General features: G+C 36.9%; 2 protein-coding genes and 1 non-coding gene across 13 annotated transcripts; all 3 read left to right on the forward strand.

Moving 5' to 3' along the window:
* Nucleotides 1-576: 576 nt before the first annotated feature.
* ABCG30 (pleiotropic drug resistance 2) lies at nucleotides 577-8,342 on the forward strand. 4 transcript variants are annotated; one of them, NM_001341010.1, is made up of 25 exons: nucleotides 583-1,422; nucleotides 1,532-1,655; nucleotides 1,754-1,827; nucleotides 1,969-2,053; nucleotides 2,141-2,300; nucleotides 2,392-2,468; nucleotides 2,554-2,607; nucleotides 2,687-2,777; nucleotides 2,851-3,152; nucleotides 3,216-3,497; nucleotides 3,569-3,882; nucleotides 3,971-4,131; nucleotides 4,254-4,357; nucleotides 4,433-4,586; nucleotides 4,671-4,772; nucleotides 4,876-4,949; nucleotides 5,042-5,350; nucleotides 5,434-5,724; nucleotides 5,805-5,888; nucleotides 5,977-6,110; nucleotides 6,202-6,429; nucleotides 6,629-6,800; nucleotides 6,950-7,204; nucleotides 7,437-8,053; nucleotides 8,322-8,342. In NM_001341010.1, exons 1-24 carry the CDS (start codon nucleotides 1,118-1,120, stop codon nucleotides 7,701-7,703), a joined length of 4,203 nt encoding a protein of 1,400 aa, NP_001319944.1. In that variant the 5' UTR covers nucleotides 583-1,117; the 3' UTR covers nucleotides 7,704-8,053; nucleotides 8,322-8,342. The 4 variants fall into 4 exon arrangements, with proteins under 4 accessions (NP_193258.3, NP_001328800.1, NP_001319944.1 ...); NM_001341012.1 differs by lacking the exon at nucleotides 8,322-8,342 and having other exon boundaries at nucleotides 724-977; nucleotides 1,131-1,422; NM_117611.5 differs by lacking the exon at nucleotides 8,322-8,342 and having other exon boundaries at nucleotides 577-1,422; nucleotides 7,437-7,884.
* ABCG42 (ABC-2 and Plant PDR ABC-type transporter family protein) lies at nucleotides 8,177-15,556 on the forward strand. Of its 8 annotated transcripts, none has more exons than NM_001341014.1 (25): nucleotides 8,177-8,616; nucleotides 8,973-9,079; nucleotides 9,164-9,446; nucleotides 9,533-9,656; nucleotides 9,739-9,812; nucleotides 9,897-9,981; nucleotides 10,062-10,221; nucleotides 10,293-10,369; nucleotides 10,472-10,525; nucleotides 10,626-10,716; nucleotides 10,802-11,103; nucleotides 11,174-11,455; nucleotides 11,534-11,847; nucleotides 11,947-12,107; nucleotides 12,182-12,285; nucleotides 12,368-12,521; nucleotides 12,604-12,758; nucleotides 12,859-13,167; nucleotides 13,247-13,537; nucleotides 13,627-13,710; nucleotides 13,799-13,932; nucleotides 14,005-14,232; nucleotides 14,338-14,509; nucleotides 14,606-14,860; nucleotides 14,989-15,323. In NM_001341014.1, exons 3-25 carry the CDS (start codon nucleotides 9,331-9,333, stop codon nucleotides 15,253-15,255), a joined length of 3,993 nt encoding a protein of 1,330 aa, NP_001329434.1. In that variant the 5' UTR covers nucleotides 8,177-8,616; nucleotides 8,973-9,079; nucleotides 9,164-9,330; the 3' UTR covers nucleotides 15,256-15,323. The 8 variants fall into 8 exon arrangements, with proteins under 8 accessions (NP_001329434.1, NP_001329433.1, NP_001329432.1 ...); NM_001341017.1 differs by lacking the exon at nucleotides 8,177-8,616 and adding an exon at nucleotides 8,804-8,879 and having other exon boundaries at nucleotides 14,989-15,305; NM_001203808.2 differs by lacking the exons at nucleotides 8,177-8,616; nucleotides 8,973-9,079 and adding an exon at nucleotides 15,324-15,556 and having other exon boundaries at nucleotides 9,112-9,446; nucleotides 14,606-14,932; nucleotides 14,989-15,114.
* Nucleotides 15,557-15,950: 394 nt separating this feature from the next.
* Nucleotides 15,951-16,503, forward strand: AT4G02945. The gene has a single exon (NR_143989.1). It is a non-coding gene; the product is annotated as an uncharacterized misc_RNA (transcript).
* Nucleotides 16,504-17,181: the final 678 nt, after the last annotated feature.

Consider the following 17,181-nt stretch of genomic DNA (forward strand, 5'->3'; position numbering starts at 1 on the left):
TTTATTGATTACTTGGCCTGTGTTATTCAGTTGCACCATGCCTATAAGGACGGACTTGTCTAACTTTTTTTTTTTTTTTTAATTTTATTTTGTAAAGTTGAATCTTTTTATTTTTCTAATGTGGTTTCCAATAATGAAAATGCATCAAGACGGATGAAATTTAGTATGATGACTTGATGATGAGATTACCAAATTTTAGGTAATTTGTCATCGGAAAAACGTGTTTTCTTTTCTCAAAAGAATTTTAAATTTGTGTGTTGCTCTCCCAAAAAAATAAAACATTCCTTACACTGTTACACATACCAAATAGGCAAATAAAACCGAACTCTGCTGTGTAAGATTTGGTTTTAACCAAAAAAACAACAAAGAAAAAACTATTTCTTGGTGGAATTTGAAGATTCCATTGGTTAAATGATCTACTAACTATCCTCATCCATATTTTACTAATAAAGTAATAATCATGTTAATTTATGAAAGAACTAAAAATTGTCACTGTTTGGAGGATTAAACTCCTCTGACATGTTTTTAAAAAACTATATACACACAGTTATTTGAAAGTTAAGTTTTGTTGCGTCACCACTTCTCATATTGTAAACGCGTTTGCAAGCTAAGGTTTTTTGATTAAACAAAACCTTATCTCATTAAATTCTGACAACGAATCAAATATTCAATCTTCGTGCTGATGTTGAAGATAATATCACGTCTCTCTCACTGCAGATTCGATCTCAGGGAAATATAATACTTTTACAGAGTTACGTGGTCAAAGTGTTCGACGAAATGCCTCACAGAAAGCCAATAAGTTGCGTTCAAGTATGAATACTCTTGCAGATAGTGGGATCATTGTCAATAAGCTGATTTTCGAAAAGATTTCGTCTTGATAACATTTTGTCAACGCTTACCAGATTTGTATTAGTTTATTCGATCTTTTTCTCCCGGATTCTATGGATATGATCACGTGAAGCATGGGAGATGATAATGTATGCGTAATGTTTGTTAAAGTTATTATAATTACAAACATTCTTCCTTCAATAGTTCTTCATTCATTTGACGTTTGCTTCTTCTTGTTCTTGTTAAGTTTGTTTTTTGTTGTTGAGTTCCGTTGGCATTTTAACTGAAAATGATCCAAACAGGTGAAGAAGATGAAGAAAAGGCAACGTCCCTTGAAGTTGAGTTTGCTTCTGGAAATGGTGTTGATGATGAGGAAGAGCTTCGGTTGCAGTGGGCAACAGTTGAGAGATTACCAACTTTTAAAAGGGTTACTACTGCTTTGTTGGCAAGAGATGAAGTGTCAGGGAAAGGGCGAGTCATTGATGTTACTAGACTTGAGGGTGCTGAGAGACGCTTGTTGATTGAAATGCTCGTTAAACAAATCGAGGATGATAATCTCCGTTTACTCAGAAAAATAAGGAAGAGAATTGACAAGTAAGTCACTGCACGACTCTACTGTGTTTTTTTATGTCAAGTAGAGCAACATTTGTTTTGTAAATTGTATGTGCATGTTAGCAACTATTGAACCTTCATGTAATTGTAGAGTTGGTATAGAGTTGCCAACGGTGGAAGTGAGGTTCAATAACCTTTCTGTTGAGGCGGAATGCCAAGTAATTCATGGAAAGCCTATCCCAACTCTTTGGAATACTATCAAGGGCTTACTATCTGTAAGTACTCAAATTTATTTGCTGCATCGATCTGAATATGGAGCGCTTTTCTGCTCTCAATGTTCTTTATTCATGTTTTTCTGCTTTCCATGTTACAGGAGTTCATTTGTTCTAAGAAAGAAACCAAGATAGGCATCTTGAAAGGAGTGAGTGGAATCGTAAGGCCTGGAAGGTAAAGTATTCAAGAGGTTATTCTCTAGTCCCTTTAGTTGCACGGAAGAAGAAATGAAGGGTGACTGGTTATTTTGTGCATGTAGTGTTTTTTTATAGGTTTTCATTACAGAGTTCAAAAGAGGTGTTGGTTTTCTTGCAGAATGACGTTGTTGCTCGGTCCTCCTGGTTGCGGTAAAACTACTCTGTTACAAGCACTTTCTGGAAAATTTTCCGATTCTGTAAAGGTTTGACTAACAGAGTAAAAACATAAGCCTGTTGAACTAATATAAAATAATATATTGGAGATCATTAAGGTTGTCTTCACTTTACAGGTTGGAGGAGAAGTATGTTACAATGGTTGCTCACTCTCAGAGTTTATTCCGGAGAAAACGTCGAGTTATATAAGTCAAAACGATCTGCATATTCCTGAGCTGAGTGTAAGAGAGACACTTGACTTCTCTGCGTGTTGTCAGGGCATCGGAAGCCGTATGGGTGAGGATCAGATTTCTGAAAGTTTGAACTGAAGGATACTTTTGTGTGTTTGAACTCAGTTCACATTAACAAGCAATGGTTTATTAAACAGAAATTATGAAAGAGATCAGTAGAATGGAAAAACTCCAAGAAATCATTCCAGATCCTGCTGTAGATGCTTACATGAAGGTAAGTAATGAAATATTAAATTTGTTCTTTAAACACTGTTAAAACGTAGGCAATCTCAGTTTTCCCTCTACCTTTGCTATCACAGGCAACATCTGTTGAAGGTTTGAAAAACAATTTGCAAACTGACTATATCCTAAAGGTTTGGACATAATTTGCTTTCAGGGTTCTGTTTTCCTCTTTATGCTGCATTTGACATAATTTTATGAATCCATTTCCAGATCCTGGGACTCGATATCTGTGCAGATACAAGAGTTGGAGATGCCACGAGACCTGGAATATCTGGTGGCGAGAAGAGGAGGTTGACAACAGGTACTTTCACTTTCTTACAGCTCCTCATAGTTTTCTGATCAGAGTTTTTAAATATCTATGTTGACTACTGTAGGGGAACTCGTTGTGGGTCCAGCTACCACCCTCTTTATGGATGAAATATCCAATGGTTTAGACAGCTCAACTACGTTCCAAATAGTGTCATGTCTCCAACAGTTGGCACATATAGCTGAAGCCACCATACTGATTTCACTTCTTCAGCCTGCACCAGAAACGTTTGAGCTTTTTGACGATGTGATTCTTATGGGGGAAGGAAAGATAATTTACCATGCTCCACGCGCTGATATCTGCAGATTCTTTGAAGAGTTTGGATTTAAGTGTCCAGAGAGAAAAGGCGTTGCTGACTTTCTCCAAGAGGTATGGCTGTAAATTTGATCATTTTCCCTATCTATTTGTAATCATCACATGCTTCTGCTACAGATTATGTCGAAAAAGGACCAAGAACAATATTGGTGCCACAGAGACAAGCCCTACAGTTATATATCTGTTGATTCCTTCATTAATAAGTTTAAAGAATCAAATCTTGGGTTGCTGCTAAAGGAAGAACTGTCAAAGCCGTTTAATAAGTCCCAGACTCGCAAGGATGGTTTATGTTATAAAAAATATTCACTGGGTAAGTGGGAGATGCTTAAAGCTTGCTCAAGGAGAGAATTTCTTTTAATGAAACGGAATTCTTTCATTTACTTGTTCAAATCTGCACTGGTACGTTCCTCTAATCTACTTAGGATTCCTTATCATTTACCACTGCATGCTAACCCTTTTTCTTTATGCAGTTAGTTTTTAATGCGTTAGTCACAATGACCGTTTTTCTACAAGTTGGTGCGACGACGGATTCTCTTCATGGGAATTATCTGATGGGTTCTCTATTCACTGCTCTCTTTAGACTTCTTGCCGATGGGCTTCCAGAACTCACTCTTACTATCTCCAGACTTGGTGTGTTCTGCAAACAGAAAGATTTGTACTTCTATCCTGCTTGGGCATATGCGATTCCTTCAATTATCTTAAAGATACCTCTATCGGTTCTCGATTCATTCATCTGGACATTACTGACATATTATGTCATTGGTTACAGCCCCGAGGTCAAAAGGTAAACAACATTTTTGAAGATACCTTCAATGATTAATCCAAATTCAGTAAGTAAACTACTTCTAATGGTAAGTGTTACTTTCCTTCAGGTTCTTCCTGCAGTTCCTTATCTTATCTACATTCAACCTTTCTTGTGTATCAATGTTTCGCGCTATTGCGGCAATCTTTCGCACAATTATTGCTTCCACAATCACTGGAGCTATTTCCATATTGGTTCTCTCATTATTTGGTGGCTTCGTTATTCCAAAATGTAAGTTTCCGGAACTTTCTTATATCAAGTTATACTTCTGCAATTTTATTATTATAATAATCTACTTGTGAGGATTGGTAGGCATCTAGTTTAGACTATTTCTAAAAATGCTCATCTTTCAGCATCAATGCCTGCTTGGCTGGGATGGGGATTCTGGCTTTCTCCCTTGTCATATGCCGAGATTGGTCTAACCGCAAATGAATTTTTCTCTCCACGATGGAGCAAGGTAATAACTCTTCAGAAGGCTTTCACACAAGTCTAGTAACTCTAGTCTACTGATCCGCTTTATATTTTGCAATAGGTAATCTCTAGCAAGACTACGGCTGGGGAACAAATGTTAGATATTCGTGGGTTGAATTTCGGTAGGCACTCTTACTGGACAGCTTTTGGTGCTTTAGTCGGCTTTGTCTTGTTTTTCAATGCCCTCTACGTGTTGGCCCTAACGTATCAGAATAGTAAGTTCATCACACATGACAATAAATAACTCTATGAAGTGTTTTCCATCTAACATATTGATAAGATTATCTTTGCAAGTTAAGATCCCCAAAGATCCCGTGCTATCATCTCACATGAAAAGTACTCTCGGCCCATAGAAGAAGATTTTAAACCCTGCCCTAAAATCACTTCTCGAGCTAAAACAGGTATCTCTTTTTGTCAGCTATTCCATCTTTTCTATGTTTTACTAGGTCAGTGGCTTGCGTAATGACAAGATATCTTTTCACATCTTTCGTCTCTTTTTCATAGGAAAAATTATCTTGCCTTTTAAGCCACTCACTGTCACATTTCAAAACGTGCAGTATTATATTGAAACTCCTCAGGTAAACTCATTGTTTAAGATCAGTGTGAATGTTTTGAGATACTAAATTCTCAAACAAAGCACAAGTTTACATGTGAGTCACGTTCCTCTTAGGGAAAGACGCGACAACTTCTCTCTGATATAACAGGCGCGTTGAAGCCCGGAGTTCTCACATCTCTGATGGGTGTCAGTGGAGCAGGGAAAACGACTCTTCTTGATGTCCTTTCGGGAAGAAAAACTCGCGGTATCATCAAAGGAGAGATCAAAGTAGGCGGGTATCCTAAGGTTCAAGAAACATTTGCACGAGTATCAGGTTACTGTGAACAGTTTGATATTCATTCTCCTAATATAACTGTGGAAGAGTCTTTGAAATATTCTGCATGGCTTCGACTCCCCTATAACATAGATTCAAAGACAAAGAACGTACGTAATTACACTCTCAAAACGAATCGACTTAAAGAAATTGTCAGAACCTTTATCTGACTATATCTGGGATCTGGCTTCAGGAACTCGTCAAAGAAGTCCTCGAGACAGTTGAGCTTGATGACATCAAAGATTCCGTGGTGGGACTTCCGGGAATAAGTGGTTTATCTATAGAACAACGCAAAAGGCTGACTATAGCCGTGGAGCTTGTTGCTAACCCTTCCATCATATTTATGGATGAACCTACCACAGGGCTGGACGCAAGAGCCGCCGCCATTGTTATGAGAGCTGTCAAAAATGTTGCTGAGACTGGGAGAACGGTTGTTTGCACGATCCACCAGCCGAGCATAGATATCTTTGAGACATTTGATGAGGTAAGTTGTTGAAATCATTGATTTAACCACATAGTCTAAACTTTGATCCCCCAAACAGCTTCTTATTCCCTTAATTGCAGCTGATCCTAATGAAAAATGGGGGACAGCTTGTCTACTATGGTCCTCCTGGACAGAATTCAAGTAAGGTTATCGAATACTTCGAGGTCAGTTTGTCTACAATACTAGACTAGTTTCCTCTCGGCTGAGTTTTGGATTTCACAAAATAACTTTAAGAGTACTATATATTGACAGAGCTTCTCTGGACTTCCCAAGATCCAAAAGAATTGTAATCCAGCCACTTGGATCTTAGATATTACTAGTAAATCTGCAGAGGAAAAACTTGGAATAGATTTTTCACAATCATACAAGGATTCAACTCTGTATAAGTGAGTGTTTATGCAACAATGCTCTTACTTTTTGCATGTGTGCGTAAAAACCGATTGTTCTCATTGCTGGTTGTTCGGTCTTTTCTTGCAGGCAGAACAAAATGGTGGTTGAGCAACTGAGTTCTGCGTCTCTGGGATCAGAAGCTTTGAGGTTTCCTTCGCAATTTTCACAAACAGCTTGGGTGCAACTAAAGGCTTGCCTTTGGAAACAACATTACTCGTATTGGAGAAACCCTTCACACAATATAACTCGCATAGTCTTCATATTGCTCGATTCTACGTTATGTGGCCTTCTCTTCTGGCAAAAAGCTGAGGACATGTAAGTCTCTGCTCCCCATTTCGAAATATGATTGTATGCTACTAGATAGTGGAATCACAGTTTTTCTTTCTTAGAGGTAAAGTTCGAACTAAAATGATCTTACTAGTAAACATAATTTCTCTTTTCTTCTGTATCAGGTCTTTTTTTATAGAATATTCTGTTCGTTTATGGTGGGTAAAATTTGAGTTTACCTTTGCAGAAATAATCAGCAAGATCTTATCAGCATATTTGGATCCATGTACACTCTAGTAGTCTTCCCGGGAATGAACAACTGTGCGGCAGTGATAAACTTCATTGCAGCCGAACGCAATGTTTTCTACCGTGAAAGGTTTGCACGGATGTACTCCTCATGGGCGTATTCATTTTCTCAGGTTAACACTGTTTCCTTTAAAAATAGGTTATGTCAACTTTTAAGAAATAGATCTTATAGCAAATCGCTTAGGCTGTTTATAATTTTCTTGGATATAGCATCCACTAGCAAATATCTCTCTACATAATCCAGGAATTTAATGTTTTGCAGGTCCTAATTGAGGTTCCATACTCACTACTCCAGTCCCTACTATGTACGATAATTGTATATCCTACGATCGGCTACCATATGTCCGTTTACAAGATGTTTTGGAGCTTGTACAGCATCTTCTGCTCGTTACTCATCTTCAACTACAGTGGGATGCTTATGGTTGCTTTGACGCCAAACATTCACATGGCAGTGACTCTACGCTCATCTTTTTTCTCCATGTTAAATCTGTTTGCTGGCTTTGTCATTCCAAAACAGGTAAGGCTCCCCTTATCCCCCACGCCGTTTGACATATAGCCAAGATCCAACGTATGTGTCACTTAGTGCATGTTAAACCTGTGGTCTTGTAGACTTATTGCATCAATAACCAGTAGGCTTAGAGCTATGTCAGGTCTATTTAACTCGAAATGTTGCTGCGTTGCGTGGAATATTAATTGTATATCATTCATATAAAGGCTCCTGAACACAAAAAATGTATCGTTTTCCGTAGAAAATCCCAAAATGGTGGATATGGATGTACTACCTGAGCCCGACATCATGGGTGTTGGAAGGATTACTGAGTTCGCAATATGGAGATGTCGACAAAGAGATATTAGTATTTGGAGAGAAGAAGAGAGTTTCAGCTTTCTTGGAGGATTACTTTGGTTACAAACATGAATCATTGGCTGTTGTGGCGTTTGTTCTCATCGCTTATCCCATTATCGTGGCAACTCTTTTTGCCTTCTTCATGAGCAAACTCAGTTTCCAAAAGAAATAGTTGCTTGCTTGTAATAGTAGTAGTTCACTACACTTACTTCAGTTAGGCTTTTTTCTCTCCCACCATATCTTAAGTTATTATCAGAAACATTTTACAATTCTTATGGTCACAAATCTTGGCCGATTGCAATGGTCCTGATAATCCCATAGTGACAATCTTACACCTACACTTCGGTTTAACCGGAAAAAGCTGAGTTGGGGCAACAGATATTATTGAAGCATACAAGAACCTTTGTTATTGGCAGAAATGATGATTCCAAACAGCCAAAGTCGAATCTTTTACATATCAAGAAAAATTCTTTAGAGGTGGCTAGTTTTTACAACTATGGTACTATGGTCCAAGTGTTCGACGTAATGATACTAACCGAAAGCAACCCATTTGTTCTTTTGTTCATTGATTACTTTGTCTGTCTTATTCAGTTGCTCCATGCTTGTGAGGACTTCACATTAAAACCGTTTACTTCTTTTATCCACATTGTGAAGCCACTTGATTATCATAATATCGTCCACCATGGTTTATTTTTATTATAAACCTTATCTCATTAATTTCTGACAAATGAATCAAATATTTTTCTGATAATCATGTGGGTTTTGTCCATGCACGTCTCTCTGACTGCAGATATGATTCGATCTGCAAAATTATTAGTTGACAAGGCTCACTCAGGGGATTGGGAAATAATACTCTCTATCAGTTGCGTAGTCAAAGTGTTCGATGAAATGCCAATGAGACATATTTGTGGTATTATTGTTAAAGGAGCCGACTTTTGTCGAAAAGATACCATCTTGATGATGCCATTGTCAACGCTTACAAGATTTGTATTACTTTATTCATTCTTTCCTCTGTGCAGGACCGGATTTTTATTATTTTTATGGAGATGATCACGTGGAGCATGGGGGCTAATAATGTATACCGCGTAAGTTTTGTTAAAGTTATTATATTTACAAACATTCTGACTTCAATTAGCTTCTCCTTGTTGTTGTTCTCAAGTTGTTTGTTTTTTATAGACTTTGTTGGTTGCTTTGGGACAGTAATTTGGATTTTCACTACTGTTACATACAAGTAAGATTTTTTTTTTGAGATTTGATTCTTTTACATAACAGGATAATTCTTCAGAGGCGGCTCGGATTTGTTTTGTTTTGTTGTTTCTTCAAATTTGGTATATATATGGTCTAAAATGTTCGTCGTGAAAGCAACGTGTCTTTCACCTATTACTTTTTCAATGCTCTCCCATTTGTTTATTGATTATCTTTGTTTTGTCTGTTGTTTTAGTTGGCACTTGGTCCATGATGATAGACATAAAGACCGTTGACTTGTGTGTCAACCTTGTGAAACCAACTTGGTTGTGATTAATTGTTTGCAAGCTAGCACACTAACTTGTATATAAACATTCTCTTCTCTTTGTAAGTCTAATAATCCTTTTTTTCGAATTTGGTTTCTAATAATGACAATGTCTCAAACAGATGGAGTTGAGTTTGCTTCTAGGAACACTAATGAAAATGGGCATGATGATGATGATCAGCTTCGGTCTCAATGGGTTGCTATTGAGAGATCACCAACATTTGAAAGAATCACTACTGCTTTGTTCTGCAAAAGAGATGAAAAAGGGAAGAAAAGCCAGAGGCGAGTCATGGATGTTTCTAAACTTGATGATCTTGATAGACGCCTGTTTATTGATGATCTCATCAGACATGTTGAGAATGATAATCATGTCTTATTGCAAAAGATTAGGAAAAGAATTGACGAGTAAGTGTACGCCTTTTGGCCGTTGACCTTTGTATTTATATGTTGTTCCTATTACATTAGAAATGTTAATTCCATGTATTTTGTAGGGTTGGGATTGATTTACCAAAGATTGAAGCGAGGTTCAGTGATCTTTTCGTCGAAGCAGAGTGTGAGGTTGTTTACGGAAAGCCTATCCCAACTCTTTGGAATGCTATTTCAAGCAAACTATCTGTAAGTGTCATTCAATTGCTTTGACTTGTCTTTCTATTCTCAATTCCTTCTGAGATTAGAAAATAATGGTTGATTTTGACAGAGATTCATGTGTTCAAATCAAGCAAAGAAGATCAGCATCTTGAAAGGTGTCAGTGGCATCATAAGGCCTAAAAGGTAGATTCTTGTAGCAGAAATTTCCTAATCATTATCCAAAGAATGATTGGTTTAATTCCAGAAGAGTTAGTGGTTTTCTTGTAGAATGACTTTGTTGCTTGGTCCTCCTAGCTGTGGTAAAACCACTCTACTACTCGCATTATCTGGAAGACTCGACCCTTCTTTAAAGGTTTGGCTTCTTTTTTTTTCTCTCCTTCAAAACGTCTCTATTTTTTTTCAGAAATCATATTGGTTGCTTCCATTTTACAGACTAGAGGAGACATTAGTTACAACGGTCACTTATTTTCGGAGTTTGTTCCTGAGAAAACATCGAGTTACGTAAGTCAGAACGATCTGCATATTCCAGAGCTTAGTGTAAGAGAGACACTCGATTTTTCGGGATGTTTTCAAGGCACGGGAAGCCGTTTAGGTATGCGTAATACTAAATTCTTATGCATTGAACTTTATTGACACTAAAAACCACTGTCTTTTGTTCATCAGAAATGACGAAAGAGATTAGTAGAAGGGAGAAACTGAAAGGGATTGTACCAGATCCTGATATAGATGCATACATGAAGGTAAAATAACTATGGATATTTCATATGACAAGTATACATAACTTGGAACTTGTTTTGATGAATAAGAAAACATCTTTGGAATTCAACTTTTTATCATGACAGGCAGCTTCTATTGAGGGTTCAAAAACAAATCTGCAAACCGACTATATCTTAAAAGTAAGATACATTCAGAGTCTGTTCTTTTTTTTTTAATCTTTTTTATTTCATCTTTAGCTTCTACTCTTATCAGAAGTTGATTAATGCATCTGCGTTTCAGATCCTAGGACTCACTATCTGTGCAGATACACGTGTTGGAGATGCTTCGAGACCAGGAATATCTGGTGGCCAAAAGAGAAGATTAACTACAGGTACTTGTAAAATTTCACAAACTGCTTTAGGTTCCTTGCAAACATTGTTTTGATGTTTGGTATATATCTCTGTAATCTATTGCAGGTGAGATGATTGTAGGTCCAATCAAAACTCTGTTCATGGATGAAATCTCGAATGGTTTGGATAGCTCAACTACATTCCAGATTCTATCATGTCTCCAACAGTTTGCACGTCTATCTGAAGGAACCATACTGGTTTCACTGCTTCAGCCTGCACCAGAAACGTTTGAGCTTTTCGACGATTTGATTCTTATGGGAGAAGGAAAGATAATCTATCACGGTCCACGGGATTTTGTATGTAGTTTCTTTGAGGATTGTGGATTTAAATGTCCAAACAGGAAATCTGTTGCTGAATTCCTTCAGGAGGTATGAATATGATAGTGATGGTACTCTCTGTTCTTGAAACTTAAATGTTCATTACGCTCTTGTGTTGCAGGTTATCTCAAGGAAAGATCAAGAACAATATTGGTGTCACATAGAAAAAACATATTGTTATGTCTCTATTGAGTCATTTATTGAGAAATTTAAAAAATCTGATCTTGGGCTAGAACTACAAGACAGACTCTCCAAGACATATGACAAGTCTCAGACTCAAAAGGATGGATTGTGCTTTAGAAAATACTCACTTAGTAACTGGGATATGCTTAAAGCTTGCTCAAGGAGAGAATTTCTTCTGATGAAACGTAACTCTTTCGTTTACGTATTCAAATCTGGACTTGTAAGTTGTATTTACTTTGCCAAAAAGCTTTACTTATTTTTACCGATACATATTAAACCCATTTACCTTTTTCTGCAGTTAATTTTCATTGGATTCATTGCAATGACTGTTTATCTACGGACTGGGTCTACAAGAGATTCTCTTCATGCTAATTATCTTATGGGTTCTTTGTTCTTCTCTCTCTTTAAACTTCTTGCTGATGGACTTCCAGAACTCACATTGACAATCTCGAGAATTGCCGTGTTCTGCAAGCAAAAGGAGCTATACTTTTATCCTGCTTGGGCATATGCAATTCCTTCTGCTATTTTGAAGATACCGATCTCATTTCTTGAATCATTCCTCTGGACAATGTTGACATATTATGTCATTGGTTACAGTCCTGAGATGGGCAGGTACTAATTTGGAACCGGTTTTTCAATGACCAATGCAAAAAGAAACCAAATTTAATATTTTTCGTTTTGCTAAACAAAAATATTTTTTCTTTCCTTCAGGTTCATTCGCCAGTTCTTGATCTTATTTGCTTTACACCTTTCATGTATATCAATGTTCCGTGCTATAGCTGCTGTCTTTCGAGATTTTGTTGTTGCCACAACCGTTGGAAGCATCTCTATAGTGCTTCTCTCAGTATTCGGAGGATTTATTGTTCGAAAACGTAAGTTTTTAACCTGTAACTTGAACTGTAGTAACTCGGAGGATTCACTGTAATGGTGCCCTGTTACTTTTCAGCCTCAATGCCTTCTTGGCTTGAGTGGGGATTCTGGCTTTCTCCATTGTCATATGCTGAGATTGGTCTAACTGCAAATGAATTTTTCGCTCCACGGTGGGGGAAGGTAATGAATTCTTCAGAAACCTTTCTCATTAGATAATTTTTTAGTCTATTATTGATCCTTATCATCTTTGCATTACCATTAGATAACATCTGAAAACAGAACTTTGGGGGAACAAGTTCTAGATGCTCGCGGGTTGAACTTTGGAAATCAATCTTACTGGAATGCATTTGGCGCTTTGATTGGCTTCACACTCTTCTTCAATACTGTTTTTGCACTGGCCTTGACCTTTCTGAAGAGTAAGTTCACAAGAGATAAGAATGTGACTTAATCATGTTAGATTATAATCAATGAGAATTGATGTTTTTTCTGCAACTTCAGCTTCACAGAGGTCTCGTGTGATTGTTTCTCATGAAAAGAACACTCAAAGCTCAGAGAATGATTCTAAAATTGCTTCCCGTTTCAAAAATGCATTGCCTTTCGAACCTCTAACTTTCACATTTCAAGACGTACAATATATTATTGAGACTCCCCAGGTAAAGACTAAAGAGTATGCAAGATCAGTGCAAGTTTTCTTGAATCCTTTTAAACAAGATAGAGAATTATAATGTGTGGCTATGATTTATGTGTTAAAAGGGAAAGAAGCTGCAGCTTCTCTCTGGCGTTACAGGCGCATTCAAGCCTGGTGTTCTCACTGCTTTAATGGGTGTGAGTGGCGCTGGTAAAACGACTCTGCTGGATGTTCTTTCGGGAAGGAAAACCTTCGGTGACATTAAAGGACAGATTGAAGTAGGCGGTTACGTTAAGGTTCAAGACACATTTTCGCGGGTTTCAGGTTATTGCGAACAGTTTGATATCCATTCTCCCAACTTAACTGTCCAAGAGTCCCTGAAATACTCTGCTTGGCTTCGACTTACTTCTAACATCAGTTCAGAAACTAAGTGTGTAAGTCATTATTTGGAAAAAAAAATCCTTCCTCCCTTAAGCTTCTATTTCTGAGTATTTTCTTGATCTTCGCTTTCAGGCAATAGTTAATGAAGTTCTTGAGACGATAGAGCTCGAGGAGATTAAAGATTCCATAGTAGGAATTCCTGGAATTAGCGGTTTAACAACAGAACAACGAAAAAGGCTAACAATAGCTGTGGAGCTTGTTTCCAATCCTTCAATAATATTTATGGATGAACCAACCACAGGATTAGATGCAAGAGCTGCTGCAATTGTAATGAGAGCTGTGAAGAACATTGCCGAGACTGGCAGAACTGTTGTTTGCACAATTCACCAGCCAAGCATAGATATCTTCGAAGCATTTGATGAGGTAAAAACTCTGAAAGTTAAGAAAAACAATTCATCTCATTTTAACATTTCTCTTATGTATAAGTACATTATGTGACCCTTCAATTGCAGCTAATTCTGATGAAAAATGGAGGAAAAATTATCTATTACGGACCTCTTGGACAACATTCAAGCAAAGTTATTGAATACTTTATGGTCAGTTTCTATATAATACTGAAACTGTTGCAAAAAAAGTGTGGTCTCTTCTCTACTTACAAATTATTACAATAATTTTCAACTTTAGAGGATTCATGGAGTTCCAAAACTGAAAGAAAACTCTAACCCAGCCACTTGGATACTTGACATTACTTCTAAATCATCAGAAGACAAACTTGGAGTTGATTTGGCACAAATGTACGAGGAATCGACTTTGTTTAAGTAAGTCTAAACACAAGTATCACTTAATACTTTGGATGTTTGCCTGAAACTGATTTTGTTATTTGTTTTTAGGGAGAACAAAATGGTAATTGAGCAAACGAGATGTACATCTTTGGGATCAGAAAGATTAATCTTGTCATCACGTTATGCTCAAACGAGTTGGGAACAATTCAAAGCATGCCTCTGGAAACAACATCTCTCTTATTGGAGAAACCCTTCCTACAACCTCACTCGCATCATTTTCATGTCTTTTACTTGTATGCTCTGTGGCATTCTTTTCTGGCAAAAAGCTAAGGAAATGTTCGTGTCTTCCCCCATCTTTCTTGAATCGGCTTTGAACCGCGTGATTTCCTTGATCTTAAAAGGTTTAGCTATTTAACCTTTTTTTACCTTTCTTCTTTGCAGAAACAATCAGCAAGATCTATTCAACGTATTTGGCTCAATGTTCACGGTGGTTCTATTCTCTGGAATAAACAATTGCTCAACAGTGTTATTTAGCGTTGCAACTGAACGAAATGTCTTCTACCGTGAAAGATTTTCCCGTATGTACAACTCATGGGCGTATTCACTTGCTCAGGTTAAAACATTTTCTCAATCAAACAATAAAAAAAGGAAAAAAAAAAAGGAAAAAAATATCAGCGTTTGTTATTGACTTTAAGGCTTAAGTTTGCAGGTGTTGGTTGAAATTCCATACTCATTGTTCCAGTCTATTGTATATGTGATAATCGTATATCCTATGGTTGGCTATCACTGGTCGGTCTTCAAAGTGTTTTGGAGCTTCTACTCAATCTTCTGCACCTTGCTCATCTTCAACTATTTTGGCATGCTTTTAGTCGTGGTGACCCCAAACGTTCACATTGCTTTTACTCTCCGCTCTTCATTTTACGCAATCGTCAATCTCTTTGCTGGTTATGTCATGCCAAAACCTGTAAGTCCTCTCTTACCTCTCTTCACCAAGTTTGTGAAGTTCGATTCTTATTATGTGAAAGAAAGAAAAAGAGTTAGAAACAGCATCAAGATATGAGATTTTGAGAGTTTGTGTTGTTGATGATGCAGAACATTCCGAGGTGGTGGATTTGGATGTATTACTTGAGCCCGACGTCATGGGTTTTGAACGGATTGCTCACATCGCAGTATGGAGATATGGAGAAAGAGATATTAGCATTTGGAGAAAAGAAGAAAGTTTCAGATTTCTTGGAAGATTATTTTGGCTACAGATATGACTCTTTGGCTCTTGTAGCTGTTGTTCTTATTGCCTTCCCCATTCTCTTAGCATCTCTATTTGCCTTCTTCATTGGTAAACTCAATTTCCAAAAGAAGTGACTTAGCATTTTCCTCATATATAAAAGTTTTTGGTATTTAGAACTTAGAAGTGAGATTTTGTGTCTTAGAAAAAAAAAAAAAAAAAGAAACCCTTCCAAAATTGTTGAACAAAACAGTACAGTTGTGCAAAAACGTAACCGAATGGAACCAAACCGAATTTCTAAACGTTCAGGCCTCCTGATATTCAATAGTGAGAAACTTACAACTGCTCTTCGATTTAACCGATTCAGTCAATTTTGGGCAACCGATATTAATGAAGCATACAAGGAACCTTTGTTTATGGCAGGATTGATGATTCCAGCACTAAAAGTCGAATCTTTTACATATCAAGAAAATTCTTTAGAGGTGGCTAGTTTTTGTTGTTTTGTCAAGTATGGTATATATTGTCTTTAGTGTTTGACCTTGACGTAATGATTCTAACAGAAAGCAACCCCTATTTGTTTTGATCAGTTACTTTGTCTGTCTTATTCAGTTGCTCCATGCTTGTGTGATGGACTCCACATTAAAACCGTTTACTTCTTCTATCCACATTGACATTGTCAAGCCCACTTGATCTACTTGGTCTGTTTTGCAACATGCTTGTGAGGAGTTCTCTGATTTTATGGAAGTTCGTATCATCGTCGCCCACCATACTTAAAGTTCATCATCGGTTTTAAGTCATATGTTTATTTTTCAGCATCATGACATTAACAATGGCGTTACTTATGAGATTTTATTTTATTCGTATGCAAACATTGATTTTATTTAATCAAACCTTTTTTTCTTTCCACGGTCTTTATTTATAATGACAAACACATTGTACAAGTCGGAACAAACGCTTCTAACTAATAAGACAGTACATATAAAGCCCAAATAAAAGCCCAGTTACAGCTCAAGAACGTGTCAAACCATTTGGGATAAGCTAGGACACGTGTTGCTTCCATAACCTTCACCGCATGCAAGAGATTTTAAATCCGGTGTATCGGAATCATCGCCGGAACAACTACTAACAATGAATCTTCTTTTTCCTCACCGATGATGACAATAACGAGTTACAAGACCAATCAATCTTATTTAATCAAACCTATCTTTATATATATGCAATAAACAACCTATGTATATTTTTTCTGCATCATTTTAATTTTGGGAGATTTTGATAATCCAGGTAGAGCAAAGCGGATTATGGATTATCACGTGATATCCGTGCGTAATCATCCCTACCTCTGCTATGCTTTTGTAAATATTTTAATATTGAAAATTAATGTTGCGTCACCATTTCTCATATATTTTTAAAATTAAGGTTTTTTTGATAAACCTTATCTCATTAATTTCTGACAAATGTTTTTCTGATAATCCGATCTTCGTGATGTTGAAGATAGTCATGTGGGTTTTGCCCATGCACGTCTCTCTCACTGCAGATTTGATCTGTGAAATGACTAATTGGGAAATAATACTCTGCTCAAGTTATGTAGTCAAAGTGTTCGATGAAATGCCTCATAGAAAGCTAATGAGACATATTGTGGGATTATTGTTAAAGGAGCCGACTTTTGTCGAAAATATATCATCTTGGTGATTCCATTGTCAACACTTAACCAGATTAGTATTACTTTATTCATTATTTCCTCTATGGATATGATCACGTGGAGCATGGAAGCTAATAATATATGCGTAAGCTTTGTTAAAGTTATTATAGACATTCAAACATTCTGATTTCAATTAGCTTCTTTTGCATCTTGCTTCTCCTTGTTGTTGTTGTTGTTAAGTTTGTTTGTTTTTGGATAAACTTTGTTCTTGAGTTCATTTGGTTTTTATCTGAAAATAGCCCAAACAGTAATTTGGATTTTCACAACTGGTAGAACTGTTACATACAAGTATAAAATAAATCAAGTAAGAACCTTTTTTTGGATTCTTTTACTTAACAGGAAAATTCTTCAGAGGCGGCTCGGA

This window comes from Arabidopsis thaliana, chromosome 4 (assembly GCF_000001735.4).
Source record: "Arabidopsis thaliana chromosome 4, partial sequence".
In the NCBI taxonomy this organism is placed as follows: Eukaryota; Viridiplantae; Streptophyta; class Magnoliopsida; order Brassicales; family Brassicaceae; genus Arabidopsis; species Arabidopsis thaliana.

What these genes read in the sequence shown, in the direction of transcription:
- ABCG30 (NM_117611.5), top strand. Translation starts at nt 1,118, where the DNA reads ATGATCCAAACAGGTGAAGAAGATGAAGAAAAGGCAACGTCCCTTGAA. An exon ending in ACTTGTTCAAATCTGCACTG is followed by an intron (nt 3,498 to 3,568) that starts GTACGTTCCTCT and finishes TTCTTTATGCAG; the next exon opens with TTAGTTTTTAATGCGTTAGT. An exon ending in AGGTTATCGAATACTTCGAG is followed by an intron (nt 5,889 to 5,976) that starts GTCAGTTTGTCT and finishes ATATATTGACAG; the next exon opens with AGCTTCTCTGGACTTCCCAA.
- ABCG42 (NM_001341013.1), top strand. Translation starts at nt 9,145, where the DNA reads ATGACAATGTCTCAAACAGATGGAGTTGAGTTTGCTTCTAGGAACACT. An exon ending in GACTCGACCCTTCTTTAAAG is followed by an intron (nt 9,982 to 10,061) that starts GTTTGGCTTCTT and finishes TCCATTTTACAG; the next exon opens with ACTAGAGGAGACATTAGTTA. An exon ending in TTGCTGAATTCCTTCAGGAG is followed by an intron (nt 11,104 to 11,173) that starts GTATGAATATGA and finishes CTTGTGTTGCAG; the next exon opens with GTTATCTCAAGGAAAGATCA.